The sequence below is a fragment of the Telmatherina bonti genome (genome assembly GCF_933228915.1).
Source record: "Telmatherina bonti genome assembly, chromosome: 22".
Classification (NCBI taxonomy): domain Eukaryota; kingdom Metazoa; phylum Chordata; class Actinopteri; order Atheriniformes; family Telmatherinidae; genus Telmatherina; species Telmatherina bonti.
This window is the reverse complement of record NC_136631.1, coordinates 25,713,785-25,735,675: the sequence shown is the minus strand read 5'-3', so window position 1 is coordinate 25,735,675 and position 21,891 is coordinate 25,713,785. Positions and strand designations below refer to the sequence as shown.

At 39.4% G+C, this 21,891-nt stretch overlaps 1 protein-coding gene across 1 annotated transcript in view; it reads right to left on the bottom strand.

The window, feature by feature from the left end:
- Positions 1-21,891, bottom strand: part of sos2 (son of sevenless homolog 2) — a 45,149-nt gene that overhangs the window by 7,061 nt on the left and 16,197 nt on the right. Inside the window, exons 2-16 of the mRNA XM_079261882.1 lie at positions 19,844-19,969; positions 19,548-19,679; positions 19,161-19,325; positions 18,859-19,065; positions 15,672-15,815; positions 13,965-14,075; positions 9,084-9,182; positions 5,543-5,670; positions 4,699-5,354; positions 4,509-4,590; positions 4,262-4,384; positions 2,147-2,259; positions 962-1,184; positions 767-886; positions 530-692 (exon numbers count right to left, since the gene is read on the bottom strand). Of these exons, the coding sequence (XP_079118008.1) occupies positions 530-692; positions 767-886; positions 962-1,184; positions 2,147-2,259; positions 4,262-4,384; positions 4,509-4,590; positions 4,699-5,354; positions 5,543-5,670; positions 9,084-9,182; positions 13,965-14,075; positions 15,672-15,815; positions 18,859-19,065; positions 19,161-19,325; positions 19,548-19,679; positions 19,844-19,969 (2,592 nt within the window). The remainder of the gene's footprint in view (positions 1-529; positions 693-766; positions 887-961; positions 1,185-2,146; positions 2,260-4,261; positions 4,385-4,508; positions 4,591-4,698; positions 5,355-5,542; positions 5,671-9,083; positions 9,183-13,964; positions 14,076-15,671; positions 15,816-18,858; positions 19,066-19,160; positions 19,326-19,547; positions 19,680-19,843; positions 19,970-21,891) is intronic.

Sequence of the window (21,891 nt, the reverse complement as noted above, 5' to 3'; positions counted from 1 at the left end):
ACCCTGGATCAGACTAATGATAGAAAGGAGTGTCATATTCGCACCGTAATGGACCCGTTCCAGCTGAAGCATTTAGGATTACATGATTAAGCAGAGATGATTTTAAGGTTGATGAAATTTCCATCTGTCTGTTAAACGTGTGTGTTAGTCACACATATGAAGCTAACCATGATGAGTCAAAACAGACTAATTATTATATAGGATACTGTGTTTTTGTTAAGGATTAGACTTTAGCTAGTTGTCTCTGGAGCTACAAACGCAGTAGTAAGCCTTGTATTCATTTTAGGTTTATAATGGATCTCCTGTTTGGAGACATTATCATGCAGGAAAGACTTTTCAGTCGAAGCTTATTCCCAATTCGTGTTTACCATTCCCAAGGTAAACACAAATTTTATTTGAGCTCCCTTAGCTGCTGGAATATAAGAAAAGCAATAAAAAAAAACAAAAACAAACAAACTCTGAACTTTGATTAAAAACAGATTTTGTTTTTCTTCTGAAACTGTACAGCTGATTGGTTTTCCTGACTCACCTCAAACGTGTGGTCTAACCTGTAGACCGGGACAGAGTTAACGGCACTGACCACCTCCAGCACGCCGTTAAAGTTGTTGAGCTCCTGGAAAACCTGGAGAATCTCGATGACCCGCGACAGCACTGCCACCCTCTCCTCCAGGTTCAACGTTTCTACAATACACCTGCAACACACCGACAGATTTAGTGTTTCTAGGAAACCTGAAACCAACGTCTTGCTGTGAATGCCGTGACTCACTTCTCCAACCACAGCGTGAGGTTGGTGGTGTGGCGGATCATGCGGAGCAAGTTTGGAGAGTTCTTCTCTTTGTCCTCTTTCGTCCAGACGCTGCCGACCAGCTCAGATGGACGAACAGCTCTGTTGAGGGGAAAAAAGTTTTAAACCTGAGGAATCAGAAAGCGACTCATGCACAAGCCTTCATCAGCGACCTACCTGTAGAGCTCAGACTCGAGCAGCGTTAGCTGGCGGGCGATCTCTATGGGGTGAAGCGTCATGAGGTCAAACAACTCCACTTGGCCCACTCTGCAGATGTGCCACTTGATGGGAGGAGGTGAACTCTCAAAGGTGATGTTATGACTGATGCCGTTTGACTGAGTCTGCAGCTTTCGCTTGATGATCTTATTGATGGACTCGACCCACTTTCTCATGGACTTGCCTAAACATCAAACATACGATTACAACATGTGCTAAAGCCTTATTCTGTCAGTCATCCAAAAACACCGGGAACTACACACATAAGAGTTTATAACCACGATCTACTAAAGAAAAAAACTAAAGAAAAAAGCTCCAATTTTTATTTCTTTATGTCACCAACTTCTCTGTGATGCCAAAACAAGAAAACCTTGGTTAAAGCTTTATATGTGCTGATTTTAAAAGTAAAAACCTTTTATTTAGGTCAGGTGCAAAACACCCGACACTGTAAAGTTGGTATTTGTTCTATGAAGCGGGAGAATCTGAAGGTTTTCTTCTTTTGGTTTAGTAAAATATCTTGAAGCTGGAATCCAATGAGAAAAGTCATTTTCTCATTGAGGTCATCAGATATCTTGTGAGGAGAGAAGTGCATGATGATCCTTTCACTCCGGCAGATATAAAAACACGCACACAACTGAGCTTTAGCATGGCATTAAGGTTAGCTACATTTGTTTTGACCTAGATTTATGGTCGATTTGTTGGGAGGTCTCAGACCTGTACTGGTGTTATTATGAGTTATGGGTAATACAATTACTATTAATCATTGTCAGTGTTGTTACCATCATAAATTGTCATTCTTTTCATCCCTCTTTTATTTCTTTAAATGATTTTTTTCTGACAAAATGTCAATATTGTCAGCTTTATTTATTATTATTATTATTTTCATCATCATTGTCATCATCATCATCAGGTTTGTCATTATTCATATTTAGTTAACACACTTTTTCTTTTTGTAAGCCATTACAGGATTATATCCTAATTATTCATGTCTGTAGAAGTCTTATCAATAATAATAATGTGACTATGTATGTATCAAATGGATGAGTGGTAGTGCACAGACACTCGAGACCAAATCGTTAGATATAAAGAGACCATTGATTTTGGAGCATAGGAGCACACAAACCTTCCAGAGCATCTTTCACTAACCTCGAAGTTGAATTTTGCTGGTGATGTACTCCTCCAACCGACTTCTCAGCTCCGGATCGTTCTCAAAGTCGTAGAAATGATGTTCGACCCATTGACGGAAAACGTTAAGAACCCTGTGAAACATTATGTGATGGTTAAAAGTGAAACAGTGAAACTGCTCACACTGCAAAGCTTTTATTGTCGCACCATAAACATTCATGACCCTTTGATGCTCGAGTATGTGTAAAAAAAAAAAAACTAAAGTGCTGATTTACCTGGTATATTACAGACACATTTAGAAAGAAAATGTCATAAATTATCAGGTTTTTTTTTTTAAAGTGCTGCCTGTTTTTTCCCCCAAAGAGAAAAACCCTAAAACAACCACTTATGTGAAGAAGTTTTATTACTTCTGTGCAAGCTAAGTTTGTAGCTTTAAAAAAAAAAAAAAAAAGAGAGAAAATTACTCAAATGTGTTCATTAACAGGTGAAAGAAAAGCAAATTCCTTCAATGTTTCACACAGCTGGTGCAGAGTGATTCTAAAGGCCTTTACACACCGGGACCGATGCAAATAAACAACACGAAATTGGGAATAATTTGAATGTAAATTAGACGTTTCTGCCTATGCAAAATTGTGAACAAATTATGAAAGGTGAATTCAACATCAAGCCACAACAACGGCGTGCTGATGCTGCAAAAGGAAAGACAAGACTGGTTTCATCATGTTCTAGAAAAGACTGGGAAAACTGGGAGTTTCATTGTTGGATGCAGGATCTGAAGCTGGACCACGACTGCTCCAGGATGGACTTTAGCATGTTTGTGGGACAGTTCCAGGATCTGCGTTAGCAACTCGCTGCTTGCTTTAAGAAGCAGGTAAGAAATGATAAAGACGCTTAGTCATGATGATACAAAGTTTAAATGAAATAGCAGCGACAAAGAGACACCTGCATAGCTCACAACCGGTGATCTATCAGTCAACACGCCTTCTCTGATTGGCTGATTACATCTGTCAGATTAAGAAAAACTGACCTCAGATCAAAAAAATAAAACTGATGTGAACGATCACATTGACTCGATAGAAAATATTTCCATGCAAAATATTTGGATGAAATATTTGATGTAAGTGTGTAAAAGCCTTAACATTCGATTTGTACCTCATGATCTAAACAAACCGTTTCTTGCTTGTCCAGCATTTAAAAGGAAGTTTACTGCCGCTGACCTTTGCTTTGCCCAATGCTAGAAGGTTCTCAGTTTTCTATGGAGCTTTAATAACTAACCAGGATTCTGTTACACCTGATCATGACACGACTTCTGCTGTAATAAAACAGTGTTTGTGTGACTGAGTAGGAGCCGTCAGGCATTTAATGAGCAGTGTGAACAATCAACATACCAGGACACTTTTCCTGGTATTGTGAGAGGCCGTGCTATAATTTACCTTCCTCATTTCTTCACATTTAGAGACTCTGAAGATGAAGATTCGTTTTATAAGAAAAGGAATTAATAGCTGATTACACACAAAGTTGTGCAGCTTCTTTAAAAAAAAAAGTTTTTTCCCCTCCTGATTTACATTTTCATTGAAACATTATTAAATTCCTTTGTAAATCAAAGGAAACTTAGCAAGAAAACAGAGAAATATGTGTTTTTTTCTGTTAGTCCTTTCTAATAAAACAACTGGTGTTAGAAAGCCTGATTAGTCACATTTCCAACAAGGTATAACTTGCAAGCATCACATTTCTGCAAAATGAGTAACAGCTAAATGTGTGGGAAGTACAATTTTCTCTGCAAAATGTGTTGTTTTCCCCCTTTTTACTGTGGAAGATTAATATTATCTATCAATCAAACAACTCAGGGCAAGACTGAAGACCAACAGGAGAATATTACAGCAGAATACAGCTCAATTCTGGAGGTTACCAACCGCATATTTAGCTGCGTTGCTCATTCTACAGGATCCTTTCAAGTTACACTTTTCCTTTTATTTAAAGGACCATGATTAATCACGGTGACTCATCTAGATGTTTGGAGAACTCAAATTCACGTTTGCACAGATGTTATATTTATTTTGCTTCGTTTACTGACACATTAACAAACATTTTCACTTTTCGCAGGGAACAATGGACAAAGTCAAACAGAAACCCCACCTGAGTTGGACTGGCTGCACGTATTCTTTTCGAAACCTTTGAAGCTCAGCCGCCATGAGCTGATCATCGTTCCAGAGAGCCTCTCGATCCTCCTCCGTTGGTTTTGGCTCAGGGATCTCAATCCTTTTAAAAACAAAAAGACAAATCTATAGATGTGAGGCTGTCAGGAAGAGATCTAGACAGACAGACAACATACAAGACATTTCCTGCTTAATAATAAAAAAAAAGCTGCTGTGGGGAATGTTACCTCTCCATCAGCAGGACCAGAAGGTCCTGTGGTGTACAGAATGATCGGTAGGTGGTAAGAAATGTTCGCACAAAGTTGGGATCTAAAAAAAAAAAAAAAAAAAAAAAAAGATGAAATATTACATAAACTTGTCTGATAAACATAATAAAAGTGAGCTGTTTGCAGTCGTGGAGCTGCAACAGGAGCTTACCAGCATACATGTGGTAGGTGAGCCTCTCTATAAGCTTGACCACGGTGCCAGCCTTGATGATGGGGACGCCAGTTTTGCTCTGCACTTTGTCCTCAAACAATATATTCTCCTCAGAGTCCTCCACAGCAAACCGGTAAACCTCCGGAGAGGGCAGTCTTAGAGGATGCTCCTGTACCTCCGTTTGCAGCACTGTGTCCAACATCCGATCCAAAGTGGAGCGGTACTGAAGGGTCACCAGCGCTGCCATCCACGATGCTTTCTCCTCTGCAGTCCGTGCACAGAAAACTGCACAGTTTTCATCTTTGCCTACGAGTTCAAAAGCATGCCGCAGCTCCGGTGAGTCCTCCCGGTCCACAATGCGGATTTTCCTCAGCACAAACTTCTCCTTCAGGCGGTACTCCGCCCCACTACCCGCCCCCGGCAGCCGTGAGCTCTGATTGGCCTTGCAGCTAATCATTAGGCCGTCAAACAGGAAGTTGTGCCTCTCGTGTTTAGCACCAGCTCGCAAAAGCGGCCCTTCAAGGATGAACTCGCTGCAACACTGACCGATGTCTTTCCCCTCCCAGCCGTCAATGCTTTTCTGGATCTCGTTCATGCGCTTGATGGCTAATTGTTTGCTACGAACCTGTCGGCTGTACAGGCGGTACATGGGCTCACTGCGAGGGAAGAGTGGAGTTTAGTCAGAAAGCTGAAAAGTTTGCACAGTAATTAAAAAAACAAAAAACAAAAAACAAAGATGTAGATTGAACTGGACGTATCCATGATAAACTAATCTGCATTGCATTTAATGCGAAACTTTTAGATGTGACAAACGGTGATCATCATGCAGAGGGGGAGGACGTACCCAGGTTTGCGGCGAGGCTGGTGCTTGGCATAGATGCGCTCCACGCTACACTGAAGGTTAATCAGAGCTGTAATCGCCTGTTTCAGACATTCTCTGTCATCTTCGTCTTCGCTGTGCTCCTGAAGTTGCTGTAAAAGTGAAGGATAAATATTCCATCATACATACATCTACAGAAGCCCAGTTTTATTTTCCAAACTTAACAACTGCTGCATCATGATATACAAATTTATTCATACCCCTTTCATTAAAGAAAAGGCTGAATTTACAAGTCACTCGAATAACTGGAGACTGAAAAAAGGAAGAAGAACAAAAAACTTAAACTAAATTATAATTTAGTGATATAAGACACTGCTTTTTTTGGGGTTTTTTTTTTTATTTAATTAAGTTGAAGGCAAAAAAAAACAAAAATAAATTGGTCCTGGACAAATTAGAGCATTTTACTGATGAACAGCGGGACAAAATAGCTGCCGACAGGTGCAAAAGTCTGATGGAGAGGCACAGAAAACACCTGACTGTAGTGGAAACGTTAATGGATTGTTCAACAAAATATTAGTTTATGAGTGATGTAATATGTAATAAATTATATTATTTGTTTGCTTTTTTTTACAAAAAAATATTTCTATTGAACCAGATTTTGAAAATAATGTAATGATTTTCATCATTTTTAAAAAAAAATTATTATTACTTTAGTCAATTTCAGCTTATTTCACAGGCAGCTGTTTTTCCTCCTTCTTTAATGTGAAGGTATGAAAACATACAAGGACGACAGTATAATGCATGAATGCACTGGTGCACTAAGTGTAAATAATTCAACTTTGCTGATGTTTTTCTCATTCTAGGAGATATAAATCTGAGATGTGTTTAAGATCTGAAGGAAAACTGTAACAGAAACATAAAACATGTTTCAAGACACTTCTGACTTCAAGGTTAGTTTAATTTAACCTTCAACACACTGCCGGCGCATTCATGCGCCGAAATAGTGACACAGTTCACTGTTGGTGAACTTGCAGGGCCACATTTAGAAGACAACAATGAGTCTTGAAGGGGAACTTTTGGAGCTATTCTTCAACGAAGAGATCATCACTCTGTTCGTCCGTGAGACTTATCGGTATGCGGACTAAATAAAAGATGCAAAGGGGAACTGAGCAGGACGATGGAGTCGTGTTGCTCACTTTGAATTTCAAGGTAAAATGCCCCCTGAAGCTCAGTAAAAAGTTTCAAAGAAAAACTGTAAACAAATTTTCGCTTGTGTTATTTTTTTTCTCTCCAAGAAATATATGCAAGAGACAATGAAAAAGACACGATGAAACATCTTTTTTACAACAATAAACAAGATAGATATGTGCTTTTGAAACAGGTAGGCACGATTTTTTTCTGCTTGTAAAAAACAAACAGTTTTATTAGGAAAAAACGTCACGTTTTTATGCAGTGTGATGAAGGTTGAGCAGCTTTAACACTTCAAAAAAGCCCCCCAAAAAACCCCAAAACAATATAGCAATCAAAGCAACTCAAATCTAAATTTACTGATGTGATATTTAGACACAAAGAAGCAGAAAGGACAGATATATAATTGATTATTCCTGAAGGAAATTGTGCAGTAATCTGTCCTGCAACAATGCAGCCGTCCTCACGATTTTTTTTGATAAATTATCCGAAAATCCCGGCTAGTCAACTCGGTCCCACGAGGGTCGCAGTCCTGCAGGTTTACTTTGTACCCTTGCTTTAAAGTGGAACTATTATGTGCATTTCAGACTAATTTCTTTTTATTTCTGAGCCCAGAAAGGCTGGGATTGATCGAGTTATTGTCACAAATCTCTTTATTTACTTCAGACCGACCCTCTCCGTAGGCTGTCAGATCAGCCTGTGGGCAAAACGAGTGGATTGAGACTCTTCCGCATTAAGCCCCGCCTCCCGCCACTGCACTACATCGGGAGCGCGCACCGCAACTGCTTTCGCCGTCATTGTAACATCTCATAAACAGAAGGATTAGGCTAATATGAACTCAATAAAAATAAACAAAATACAATGTCAACACATAGCATACAGCCCTACATGTTGGAACCTGAATCAGTCCCTGAAAACGAAGTGGAAAACAGCAACCCACAGCAACGAATGCAGCAGGATGTCTCTCTTTGGTAAACTCAGCAGCCATCGTTGGAAATAACTTTATCCCACGTTTTCCACCCGCCTGATGTATTTGTACATGCCCTTGTTAACCAGTAGAAGGTAACCAATCACCGAACCGTATCCCCTGGGACGTCACAAGGATTTCCAAGTAGAAAAAACTCTCTAAAGCGACGTGTTTTTTGTCGCCATGGAAACCGAACGGCGAGAGTGCTGGAACTCAAACTCAAACATGCGTTTAGGTGATAAAAAAAAAAAACGGTGCCGTTCACATGTCTGACGAGGATTCAACACTGTAACACATAAGAAAGCTCAGAAAACTTCAAATACCATCATAGGAACCCTTCAACACACCAGATTTAAATTGAATGGATACAGCAGCTTATCAAGATCTGCACAATGACTAATTCTATTTTATTCTACAGTCATTTAGCATACGCTTTTATCCAAAGCGACTTACATATGATAAGTGTAATCATTTGGAGAAGAAGCACAACTATGTGACACGATTTGTAAAGATGCCTGATCAGGGACTGAACCCATGAACTTCTGAGCCGTAACACTTTTACTTAACCACTACGCCGCAACAGATCCTAATCAGTGTCAGGTGTGTTGAAGCAGGAATCAATGGAAAACCTGCAGGACTGTGGCCCTCGTGGGACCGAGATCAATCGCCCTGCTATAAAGCAGACATAGAAAGAAAGAAAAACGCCCAGTATGTTTCATCTCCTCCAGCTAACTACTGGCCTTTGTTTGTTTACAACACAACATGATGAGTTCATTCACACAACCTCATGTCATACAGATGAACAAAACCACAAGTTCCAAACTTTACTTTTTAACTGTTCAATCGACTCTGCATGAGACAGATGCCTTCTTAGTGTGGTGTTTAGTGTAGAATCTACTATGGGAGGATCTAATTTCAGATATGTAGCCTTGTTTCTTTGTTTTCACTGTTCTCATATTATTTACGTCGCCGACAGCAGCTATTGTTTGAAAGGACAGCTGGACGTCAAAGCTAGCTCGAAGTTTTCTCCTGTGTTTCTAAAGCCTCGCTCAGGCTGAGAAGAAAAGTTCAGAAATATTTTAATAATAGTGTTTATAGAGAGGAGCGGTAGCCTCTTTTCATCCGTTTTCTCTGATAGAAATCTAAAGTTAACATGTATGATTGGTTATTCTTGACGTAGAATATGGGATTTAGTCAGAACGACATTTCTTGGGAACTTTGTTGTGTATTATTTTGTTATGTTGGCCTAAAAAGATAGAAGTAAATAAAACTTAAAGATCTAAACATTCATGTGGTTTTACATATTCACAGTTTTGGAAAATTTATTAAGTTTATTAGCGGGATAGTCCTAATATTGTGATAATTTCTATAAATATATGTGTAAGTGTGACATCACTAATCATTACATACCTGCAGTAGCTCGAAGTAGTGCATACAGTGGTACACGGGGACCATCATCAGCTGGGGGAGGACGTACTGGACAGCTTCTTTAAAGCCATCTGCAACTGACTGGAGACAGGAAAAACAAGTTAGAACTGCAAGTAATAATCGGAGTAAAAATGTTTCTAATAAAATAAAACAAAAAGGTTTTCGGATCTAATTTTATTTTCATTCTTTTCTGTCTTTCTGAATTGTTAGATCATGTCTACGTCGCGCTCTTTGTGGTCCCAGCAGGAGTCCAGAGTCCAGGAGCCAAACATAAACAGTTTTATTCACTTTCACCTGCTCCCATCTACCAATCTACCGTACGTGCACATTTACGCCGGAACATGTTTTACACCAGATTCCCCGCATTCATCTGGGCTCGGGACTGGACCCAGACACCACTGGCTTGTGCCCCCCTCTGGGCTGCAATGTGGAGGGCTCGAACCTTCGGGCCAGTGGACAACCAGCTCCACCTCCTGAGCCACTACCACCCTCACTTCAGATCATAAATAACTTAACTAAAGAACAAAATGATGAAAATATGAATGTTTCTGTGTGTAAATGGGAAACTGCATGAAACGAGGCTACAAAGAGACGAGTTTGGAGGAAGAGGCAGTTGAGCGAGGAAAGCAGCATGGTAACTGGAGAGGGGAGGTGGGAGGGTGTCACAGTATCCACTTTAATCTCCTGATCCCCTGATAGACGACTCAAAATCAATATGCTGGTACTCAGACTCCACATCAGCGGCCACAGTGTCTGTGTTGGGGGTGGGAGCGTTGGGAGGAGAGGAAGACTCATGCCCATGGAAAAGAAAGCTATCAGCTGCCTGACACACACTCATGGACAGCAGGGGAACAATGACCTAAGTTTAGATCATGTTATTGATATGTCAGCATCCTGAGGGTTTACAAACTGTCTACGCACATTAGCGCTGTGAACTGAGGCACAATGGAAACTTTTCCTTGCTTCTTCAGCGCATTTGTCATCATTACATCATCTAAAATCTTATTTCATGATGACTGGAGCTGATTGCACACCTGTGCACAGATGGAGTGTGTGATTGCTACAGGTTTGCACTTCAGCTTGGTATACCCAGATTTCACCAAGTCAAGATATGACTTTTCTGAAACACAGATACATCAAGAAGCAAACCATAAACCGGTGACTTTCTGACTATTTAGAAATATCAAATTTTCATTGGAACAACTTTGACATCATGCGTAAATTTAAAACACAAAGCAGCAGCCATACAACACACACAATGACTCCAACCAAAACATGCACCCACTTCAGAGGTTCAGGCAACGCTTACACTCATGTTGCGGTCTTTTGCCATCTTAATTTGCAGCTTATTTTCTACATCAAATGTGCTTTGGTCCATCCACCCCTCCTCCTCCACCTCCTCCTCCCCAGGAGAAAAATGACCTGCAGTGTGGCTGCCAGTTCTATTTTTAAAAGCCGATGTAATTTACCCACAATACCAGACGGTGCAGAGTGCAGGGGCTGAGTGCTCAACAGACACATCTGTCTGACGGGGGGGGGGGAAGGAAAGAGAGGCAGCAAGTCAAGAATGATGGAGGAAATACAATGCTCTTGCAAAGGGACAAAATCTGAGGAGGAGGAAGACGAGGCTTTAACTCTGCAACTGTCTGTGACAGGTACGAGTTGTGTTATAGTAAAAGCTGTGTGTGGATTAAAAAAAGGTCTACCTTACAGTTTGTGTTGCACAGAGATGGTGCAGAGATGTTGGGACTGGGTTTCCCTTGATACAGAACTGCCATTACATCATACATCATACAGGGATCACTGAGGCTCAACATGTGCACACATATTAACCAGATCAGTCAGTGGAGAACCAGTTCTCATTTATAACGATGAACAGGCCACATTAACGTTGCACACATTGTGTGGGAAATCTAATAGGCAAAAATCAAATATTGGGATTTTTTGCTTTGCAATTTTAAAATCCATTTTTTTGTTAAAAACAACAAAAAAAAAAGGTTCCCCCCCCCCTATTTTTGTTGATCTTTTTACTTGTCTTTTTGGGCATTCTAGCAGCAGAATGATGGTCTGGCTACCGTGTTGTTTTTTTCCTGACTGAAATTAAGAAAAACGACTAGTATAAAAAATTTTTCTACGTTTTTGTTGTTTGTTTTTAATTTACAAAAATCAGCAATATCAAAGAATAGTGAGAATCACTATTTAAATCAGCACCGGATCAAAAATCAGAATCGAATCGGGATAAAAGCAACTCGTCACAGCCTTAGCACACATGGTTAAAACTGCTTTTAAACAAATATTATGGCTTGATGCTGAATATAACAGCTGGATTTATTAATCTGGAAATCACGTTTCTGAACCAGGTTGTGGTGATCACTGGAGGCAAGAGGTGAAAATGTGTTGTATATCATATTATCTGGTACGCTATGAGGACATCTTCAACTATCTGGCTTTGCAAATGTTCCCAGCTTGCAGCTTAATACAAGTTAAACAAATAGAGAAGTTGATTATTTGAAGTACGTCCATCTAATGACTTCTGTTAACTGTTAGGAGTCTGAGCCTTTTTTGGCCACTGTTCCCACTACCACTATACTGGTGGGATGGCTGCAACAATACCCACCATCCCCACTAGAACGTCAAGTTAAATTATTCTGGTCTGATTTTCTGAAAAACATCAAGCCCGAACAGCAGTCATGTAAAGGTTCCTTTTCCTCTAGAACACGGTTATATTTTGCTTTTAAATAAAAAACTAAATTACAAGTTATTTATTTAAATTACATGACGTCTGAAAACGCACCAACCAGCTGAAAATCAGACCTCCACTTTCCACTTTTAAGAAACCCGCCTAGTCGGACTACAGGGAGGAGCAGACGGAGTATTCCTCCTGCTCCGATGTTATGCTGAAGAAACGCGCACAGCGGAACAAACTGAATCTACCATCACAGTAAGAGTTTAAGTCATATTATGGCTTCAGACTGATCCAACACTCTTTGTAGATTTCATTAACATCAACACGTTAATAAAACAGGTTGACGTGAGATGTGAACTGTAAGAACATTTAGAGCGACTCCACTCAGTAAAACGATGGGAACATTTAGAAAGCTAAACGGTTTTCTGTGCAGTTCATTTTTATTTTTAATCACTGCTTTTTTGAAGATGAAGTTTGGAAATGCGAAGTGACTTCACAGCCGAGTTTAACTCAAAAATGACATTTAAACAAGGCTGTTTAGTCATCATGTGTCATTTTTCACTGTAAACGCTGCAACAGGGACGTTACGGCTCCAGAATTTATCAATACATGATTCAGCAGAACTGAATAAAATGAAAAATACTTTATTAATCCCAAAGGTAAATTCAATATTATAGTATATAATAATAATAATTCATTTGAGGAGGTCTTGTTCCGGAGGCTGCTGGCAGGAATGATCTTCTGCATCTTTCAGTCTTGTATCGGACCTGAAGAAGCCTCTGACTGATTTCTTAAAACGGATTTTAAGAAGATTTACTTTATTAAGCCTGTTACGTGTCTGAAAGTGACAGACTTAGTGTTATTTGTTGATGGATGAATGTGAGATTTAACATCTTTTTTTTTCTGTTTTGTAAAACAGTGAGTATATAAAAAAGTCTGCCAGCTCTTCACCCACATCAATAGATAAATTATTTTATATAATCTATTCAAAACCATAAAATCTCAAGCTTTTTATGGTTGATTAACGACATGAAAACTTGGACAGAGTTTCCTATCTGGACTTTAAAGTGAAGCTGAGCAGCCCTACAGGTCATCTAATTTTATTGGATGAAATCGTGGCGCGATCTGATCAGCCTGAAGGTTAAGTCTACCTGTGCAGAGTTTCTCCAGGTAACGTTTTCATCCACAAGTGTGTTCATTTGAAAATCTGCAAAACCAGAAATGTTTTTAAAGCTAAAACTTTTATCACAAACCTGTAAACGGCAATCATGAACATTTCTGCAACTTTCTGTATGAACTAAACCCTCATGCTCCAAAATAAATAAATGCAACATTCAACGACAAAGATTGTTTATACCCACGTCCAATCAATTTCTGTTGGCTTGCAAAACCCACCAGATTTTATTTTTCCTAATTAAACATTGTTTTATCAATATAGCATACAAATAAACCCATATTGTTTTTGCCTCCTGTGCTTCTTCGCTCCCTCTTTCACACAATGAGCAAGTGAAAATAAACACCGGCTGTGAGTATTCAGGGGATAGTGGCAGTGATGTTGATCTAATGGGGGTTAGACTGGTGGTTCTCGAGTAAACACAGCGGGGCCTCAACCTGTAATACAGTACGGCTGCAGCACGGCCATTCAGCGAGTCTGTTTTTAACTTTACTCGGCACGGGCAGCGTGAGAAGATTCACGGGAGGGCCGTGTGTATAATTAATCTTAACTGGAGACTTGTTTTTAATCCTTAAAAATAGGAGCAGAGAGAAGGGCTCCCTGTGTAAATACTGTTGCTGTTGGTGAGTTTGGAGCCCTGATGCTGCTTCATTTGGCCTCGCTGGCCTGGGAAAACACCAGCAAACATTTCAACTTCAAAGGCTGCCGAACTGCACCCCACCGAGGCTAATTCAATGCTGTTCTTGTGAGGAATGTCCAAATAAAACAAAACAGCAGCGGTGAATAAAGTGTACACAGGACGCTGAATATGTCATGACATGCCCTTAAAACGATATCGACAGGAATTCCACCCGGCATCCAGCTTAACTTCAAAAGATGAACAGGAACAAATACTGAAACACTGCTGCTGGGTGTGAACATGCAAACGACCTACTTGTAGTTTAATATTTACTTTTTAAAAGATTTGGCTCGTACAGAGACAGACTTTGATCAAACATCTCACCTGGAAGTAGAGGCCAACCGTTGGTCGTGACATCAGCTTGGTGAAGTGCTCATGAAATTCCTTTTTGAGGATATCCTGGGACAAAGTCTCATATGGGTCAAACGCCTGCTCCTATTAACAAACAAAAACATCCCAGCTTTAATGCTAGAAATATCACACTTTGATACCAGTTTATTACAACAGAAATAGGCTGCTGGATCATGAGTTGAGGATTAATGGCAATTACGGTTTTAATAAAGAAGTTTTCAGCTAATAAACTTAAAAAGTAATTACAGATACGTTTCCTGTAAGAGTTAAACAAAGCAATGTCCAACATTAATTCCCAAAAAGTTGTGATGCTTTATTAAATGTAAAAAAAAAAAAAAAAAAAAGGAATTTTGTCCAAGTTATATTCCCAAATTTTGCATTTGATGGCAGCAAGACGTCCCTGTATAGTTGTAACAAGGCTGGGAAAGCAACGGACACAAATAGAAGATAGAAACAAACTGAAAAGTAATCTGATGAACTGGTGAGCAGCATTTCAGAGAGGCAGTCTCTCTGATGGAAAGAGATGTTCATCATGTTGAGAACGTTTTTTTTCCCCAACATAAGTTTGTGAAGACTTTGAAGATCTCATCTAGATAGTAGTAGTAGTGAGGGTTAGGCTCCTGGTAGCACTGCATTAAAAACACAGATGATTTGCTACTGGAAATCAATGCATGGGCTCAGGAACACTTCCAGGAGTCACTCTGAACACAGTTCACTTTGCAAGTCTCAAATGCAGGTTACATCTGTTTGCAAAGAAGCAGCCGTGTGTGAACATTATCCAGAAGCTACGCCATTTCCTCTGGGCCAAAGCTCATTCAAAATGAATTGAGGCAAAGTGCAATTAGATTTTTTTTTCTCCTCTTTTTGGTGTCATGCTTCGGTCAGGCATCCTCAGAGGAGAGGAAAACCTTACAGCAAGTGCTTTTGCAGTTCTCAGCTTCTTCCCTCCAGATGGAGGTTCTTTGTGCCTAAAGGTGAAACTACATTTCTTTTTGGAAACCATGATATAAATTACGGGTGCGAAAATTGAATTGAATATCAGAATTTTTCCCTTCACAATTTTTAGAATCGATTTTTTTTTGTTAAAAAACAAACAAACTGTTTTTAAAAAAATTAAAAAAATAAAAATAAAAATAAAAATAAAAAAAATAAATATATATATATATATATATAATCCAAACTTTTTGTTGTTTTTTTGGTTGTTTTTATTGATCTTTTTACTTGTCTTCTTGGACATTATAGCAGCAGAATGATGGTCTATCTACTGCGTTGTTTTTTCATAATTGAAATCAAGAAAAATGACTAGCAAAAAAAAAGTTTTATACATTTTTTTGTTTTTTAATCTACAAAACTCTGCAATAATGAAGAATTGTGAAAATTGCAATTTAAATCGAATCAAAAGAATTGGAATTGCATCGAAATAACCCTAATATAAATCCTAATCTTTACATCTTATTGTAATATTTGTGAAGTTTAATCAGCTTTTGAAATCACGTAGTTTTCTTAATTAGTAAAATCAGCTTTTTCTTTATTTAAAATTAACAAATCATACAAACTTCATTTTAAAAAGAAAAAAAAAATCCCGTATTTAGGTGATTTCACCATTTTCAGATCACATTTAAAGTTGTAAAAAAGTCTCCATCTGCATGCTGAGCTGGGGAGGTTTTAGATTTCATGTACCTCTGCTAGATCTTCAAAGCAGCTCCCCACCAGCGGATGAGGACTGCCGTCAGCGGTCATCTCCACAGCGTCCTCGATCAGTCCGAGAAGCTTCACCGTCAGCTCGTGGATGTCCAAGATGTTGCTGAAGATCACCTCAACATCCTAAAAAAAGGACAAGTCTGAATCAATAAACAGCGGAGAAGCAGCAACAAACTGGGATTGTTACTTTTGTGGTCTTATTAAAATATTCTAAACCTTCACTGTAACCAAAGATATACAATAACTGAAGTAAAAAAAAAAAAAACCTAAATCCAGTGTTTTCACTGAATTAAACCGCTGACTTAAGTTACATATCTTCCATTTCAGGTTAGATTAGTTGTGAATACAGTAAAAAACAGCTTTTCTACTTTGTCGCTCAGGAGTCTGAACTGCTCGTGCACATACAAGCTTGTATCCATGAAAGGGGTGCGGATAACAAAGAAAATGTTGAGTAATCATTTCCAATCAGAGAGTTTACCTGGAATTTGTGGGCCATAGCTGTGCAGTGTCAGACAGTTTTACACAAGTCAAGCCATTTCTAGTTTAGTCCTTAAAAAGGGTTTGAAGAAATCTGTTTAACTGTGTTTACCAGACTCTGTTTTCTGCCTCCTCAAATCCTGTCTTTTACTTTTTACTTATTTTTTTGTGAAATGGTGTGTCTACATATCTATTTATGAAATCTAACCAGGAGGGGCTCCAGACCGGGATCTGAACCTGCTGCAGCTGCATGGACTAGCTGGAGCCTCTGTATGAACCAGCTGCTCGACCAGTTCAATGTAGTGCCATAAACATCCTTTTTTTTTTTTTTTTTTTAAAACATCTTTATTTTTAATAAGTGGCCGCCTCCAAGAAGTTTTGTCAACAATTACTGATTTTTTTTTCTCGAGGTTCCTCCTCTTCAGGACAGCCTGCAGCTCAAACACAGAGTAGGACTTTGATCGTTTGTGGTTCCAGACAACCCTCCTCCTTGTTTCTAATGCTTCACCAAAAATGGAGGCAGCTTGTTCATCCTTTCTAAAGACATTTAAAGGTAGTGTTACTTCATTTCTTGGACAGCTTTGATGTTTTTGTTGGTCTCTTAGCTGTCGGCAACTTTCTGAGGGAGACACGAATCCTGCTGACGCAGCTGATGTCACACCGACAGAAGTGTATTTCTGCTGCAACAGCAGAAATACACTTCAATCTAGCCTTATTTTCAATCTTCAATCTTATTTATTTGGCTCAAACATTGTACAAATTTATGCCATTTTTTTAAATTTTAATTGCTGCGATTATGTCTCAGCTTGAAAGATACTCCAAAGACAGCAGCTCCACATCATATGGCTAACTTGTATGTCAATACATACGCTCAGGCTATTTTTCAGCCTACATTCAGGACCTCACACTAAAACACGCTTTAAGACATTAACGGCTTAACAGATGCTCAGATAAACTAGAAGGAATGTAAACATGCCTGCATTTAGCTGTAGGTTAAGCAATCTGTCTGCCATGGCGGTCGTATAATCCCCCTCATACTCATAACACTGCAAGTGACCACTACGGCCAACAAACCACTGATTTCTGCAGAATCAGAATCTTCTCATACAGCATCATGCTTTACAGTCTTTACAGTTTTATGTTTTTCTTGCTCTTTACTCCATTTAACAATTATATAGTTTCTATTATTAACAGTTCTTTGCATTTTCCCCTCATACCCTTAAAATCTGGCGATTCATATTTGAATGAAAATGAACATGCAGGGTTGTTTTTATAAAGTTATTAGCATGTTAAGGCTGTTGGCTATAATATTGAATTTGAAATGCATGAAGATAACTGGGTTATAACTCAATTAAATCAAGGATGGCTCATTTCCATCAGTGTTTGATGAGGTGGTGTGTGTGTATCGGCCGCTTAAGCTGCTTTTTCCTGCCCCAAACTAATAAAATAACATGTGTGAACAGAGTAAAAGTATATTAAAACAACCAGGTTCCGAAATCACACATAAGCACAGTGGACATGGAGCAAAAACAGAAGAAGAAAGTGAAAGAAAAAAAGACTGAGAATCTGGTCTAAGCGCATAACAACAGCAGGATCTGCTTTTAGGGAGGCAGATGGGAAATCTAAAACCGTCTGAACTGCTTACAGACTGCTGAAGTTCAGCCCTGTCATTATTGGACTGCAACACTTTCTTGACATCGGAGTAATTTCAGATTATGAAGTATTTCAACAGATATAATTGAGGTTATTCTGGTGGGGGCTGCAGATGTCGTTCCTGTCTCAACTTAATTACATGTTCTGCATTCCTCTGGGCCTCACAAAGGTTTATCCTCCTCACCCAAATGACACCACAAATTACCCAACCCAAAATACGCAAAACCACAGTGACCCATGTGACTCGACTTTTCCATTTAGGTCTTCTAAATATGCAGATGCACTCTTCATTTCTTCAGTATTGGTATTATTACTATTTTTTTCTAACAAAAAATATTCAAGTGATCAACAAGGCAATCCATCCGTTTTCTGGAGGAGAGTTTGGGTCATAGCCGTTGTGCTCGGCCTTTCTCTGACCTGTTCAATAGCAAGAACACGCTACATTGCATAGCATTGATCTGACAGGCACAAATCACAGAAAAATCCGTGTAGGGACTTTACACAGCTCCATGATGCTGATCACCAGTAAACCGATTACAGACTTTCAGCTGTAATCTCTAAATGATCTTACAGTGGAATTGACTGAAATGGCTTGCTGGAAACTTGACTTGTTTGTTAATAAGCTGGCTTTGGAATAAGCTGAACACTTATTCAGCACAAGAGTACGAGCATTCATCACTTTCTACATAATCTGGCTGCTGGTTCATTTCACAGATTTTTCTTTTGCATGATATTTTCAGTTCAGTAAAGACAACAGGGGAAATGAGGCACCAACTTAGATAATAATGTGTTCATACAACTAAAATAGGAAGTTAAGATGAGTAGTTAGATATGATATTATAAGACAAAGTAAAATTGTTTTGTTCTGAAGTTCCTGGGATTATTGGAAATCTAACTGTGACTAAATAGGACCCACTTGTGGACATTTTCCCTTTAAAGTAGTGGTAAAAATGTAATTTTTGTCCATTTTTCTACATAACAACATGTTAGTCTCCCATTAGGAAACACACAATGAGATTATTTACAGCTTCCTCACCTCCGCTGTGAAGATTTTGGAATTTGACAGGAAGTGATGCCGGAACACTTTGATAATGAGGTCGAGTTCTCGCAGGTATTGCCGCTCCTCTGCGATTTCAAGCCTCACCAGGTCGTCGTATGTAAGCTCACCGGAGGACGAGGGCTCGTCCGGACACTGCGACATCAAACCAATGTCCTCATCCTGCTCAAACATGTTCATCAACACCTGAAAACATCCACATACAGAGCAGCTCATCAGTAAGAGTCAATCAAAACCAGGCCCGACTTCTAACATCATCTGTGAAAACTGAAGTTTCTCACTTTGTCTGCACACATGGACACCTTGATGTCCTGCTGGCTGATTTCAAAGTGCCGAATGTTGACAACATAGTTGCCTGCCAGTTTGAGTATATCCGCTGATATGTATTCAAGCACTGCCACGATGTACAAGGACACGTGGTAGTCTACTTTGTAGCCCAGGACCTCCTGGGGAGAGAAAAGGCAAAATGACAAATTATTGATACAAAACATTTAAAGGGCAACTCCAGATAATGTTTATAAGTGTTGATATGAACTCAAACAAGCTGAAATAAATTATTTCTCTGCAGATGGCTGGGTTGCTGACAAACCTCCACTTCCTTCTCGGTCCTTGAAGGAAGTGGACATTTTTAGAGGATGAGAGATGTGCAGGTGGTTTGGTTTCATTACCTTAAGCAATGGGTGTATCTTGTCCACAGGGAGAAGCAAGGGGTTTCGTCTCTTTCGTTTCTCGATAGCTGCCTGGGCATCACCGATTGCCCACTTATCTATAGGGTGGGGGAAAGTTTTCTGGACGCGTTCCTGTTCAGAGGCAAGCAGGATAATTAATCTTTCTCATATTAAGCACTGAAACAAACTGTGTCCCTGTTGGAAAAATGTTTATTTATTTAATATTCACCTTCCACTCTATTGCATCCTAGTTCATACATAAAACAGAAACAGAGGAGCAATGGCGAAGGCTGTACCTCTACATCCTGCACAGAGCGAGGCTGGGCCACACACAGCATGTTGAGCAGCTGCAGGATCAGCTCCTCGATGTGCTGGAGGGCATCCTCCTTCGCCGTCAGGTTCGGGTGGACCTGCTGTTGTACCTGAGTATTGCAGACAAACGGGAGAATAGAGTGGCTGATTCAGAAAAGGTGATGAAAAGCCTTCATGCACTCTAATATTACATTAATGGTTGATAAAATAATTTCTTTTTCAAGCTTGTTCATTTTATCAATGTTCTGAAAGGTGCTAGAAAACCGAGTGATTAAGCTACAGCATGCATATCCACACAAGCATCTTGTGACAACACAACAAACAAAAACTCGACATAAACGGATGTGATCAGCATGAAATTATCCCGCCATAACAGAAGCGATACGGTTAATAATCAACATCCAGTTTGAAGAACAAATAAAAGTCTTTGCAGCAGCGGGACTCCTGAAGCTGGAACAAGCATGGCAGAAAGTGAGGCTTGTAGCAGAGGTGTGGTTTATTCAGGTCTGCAAGTGGAAAGAGATGAACAACCTCCCCAATTACCTTCCAGCCACTCAATAGTTGCCGTCATCTGGGCTGTGCCCTCTCACAGGAATGCTGTCAGTTAAGGTACTATTATAGCAGCTAAAGCTGACTTGAAGGAAAGAAGAAGGTCGTTGGAGAAAAGAGGAAAAATATGGCTAAAGAAGACAGTTGTATTTACTCTCGACTCACAAAAAACTGGCCTGTTCGTACACCAGTCATGGAGTTACACTGGCTGGCATATAGCGAAGTCGGGTGTTATGATGACACAACGTTGCCCTCAGATTAAGGAATGCAGGAGGAAAAATAAGAGGTCGGCACAGACCAGGCTTTGAACATTCTTGTCCTCTGAGTTAATAGGGATGCAGGGACGAGCAGGATGTCTACAGTGTTAAGTCTGAGTTCACTTGTAGGACGTAGAAATATAATCAGAGAAAAAAAAATGAGTAGCGTTACAGCAGACCGCTTTCCTAAATCTGATCTCCGTTCATTTTAATCCATCAGCAACAGAAAAACAGAAACCACAGCTTGGTTTTGTTTGTGTTTCTGCACATCAGTTCTGTTTTGATGCACACTCACAAGACCGAACAGCTATAAATAAGCCACAAGTATAAACTTGACTCGGAAAAATGACATATCAAAGGAGAAGTAGGTTGCAAGATAGATTCTTTCAACCCTAAATAGGCACTTGACCAAATTCCACAGTACACCAGGAGCTGTGAGTCACCACACTGAAACTACGGGGGTTTCCCTCAACTCCATTCACAGAATAGTTGGCCCGTTTCAGAGAGGCCCACATCCAACAAGTGCAGTCTATCTGCGACAATGTCAGGATGAAAGACGCAGCAATACAACACAATACTGAAATCCACTGCATACAGTAGAAAATTTACAAAAACAACCCCAAAAAACTACAGACAGAGATAAATCATGACAGAGTTGCACTACAACACAATAAAGTCATTTTGTCAATCTCTGATAAAAATGAGCTTTTTCTATTAGTCATGCAGGCTAAAAAAAACAACTTTAGGATATTGCAAAAAGTCTGATCTTTATTTACCCCCTTATTGAAGAAAAAACAATTAAAACAGCAGAAAGGGACTCAACCATGAAAGTTTTTGCTTTTTAGATAATAAAGGAGTTTATCTGAGTGAATCTGTCAGCTCTGGTTGATTAGGATGTCAAAATGGAGGAGTGAAAGCAGAGCAGGGCCATGTGCATGTATGACTACTACTCAGCGTATTTACAGTACTGCTGCAACTTGATCCTAATAGGTGGTGAATGTCCGATTTGCTTGGCAGTGGACACAGAAGCAAGCAAAAGCAATCAAGTGGAAAAACAGCAGAGAAAGTCCAGGATCTCAAAAAAAAAAAAAACAGACAAAGTAAAAAAATCACATAGTATTTCCCTTTGAAGATACACTATGACAGATATTAAAAAAAACAAAAAAAATACTTTGAATTTAATGATAAACCGAAGCAGATTCACAACAGTCAATTATGCTTATTGT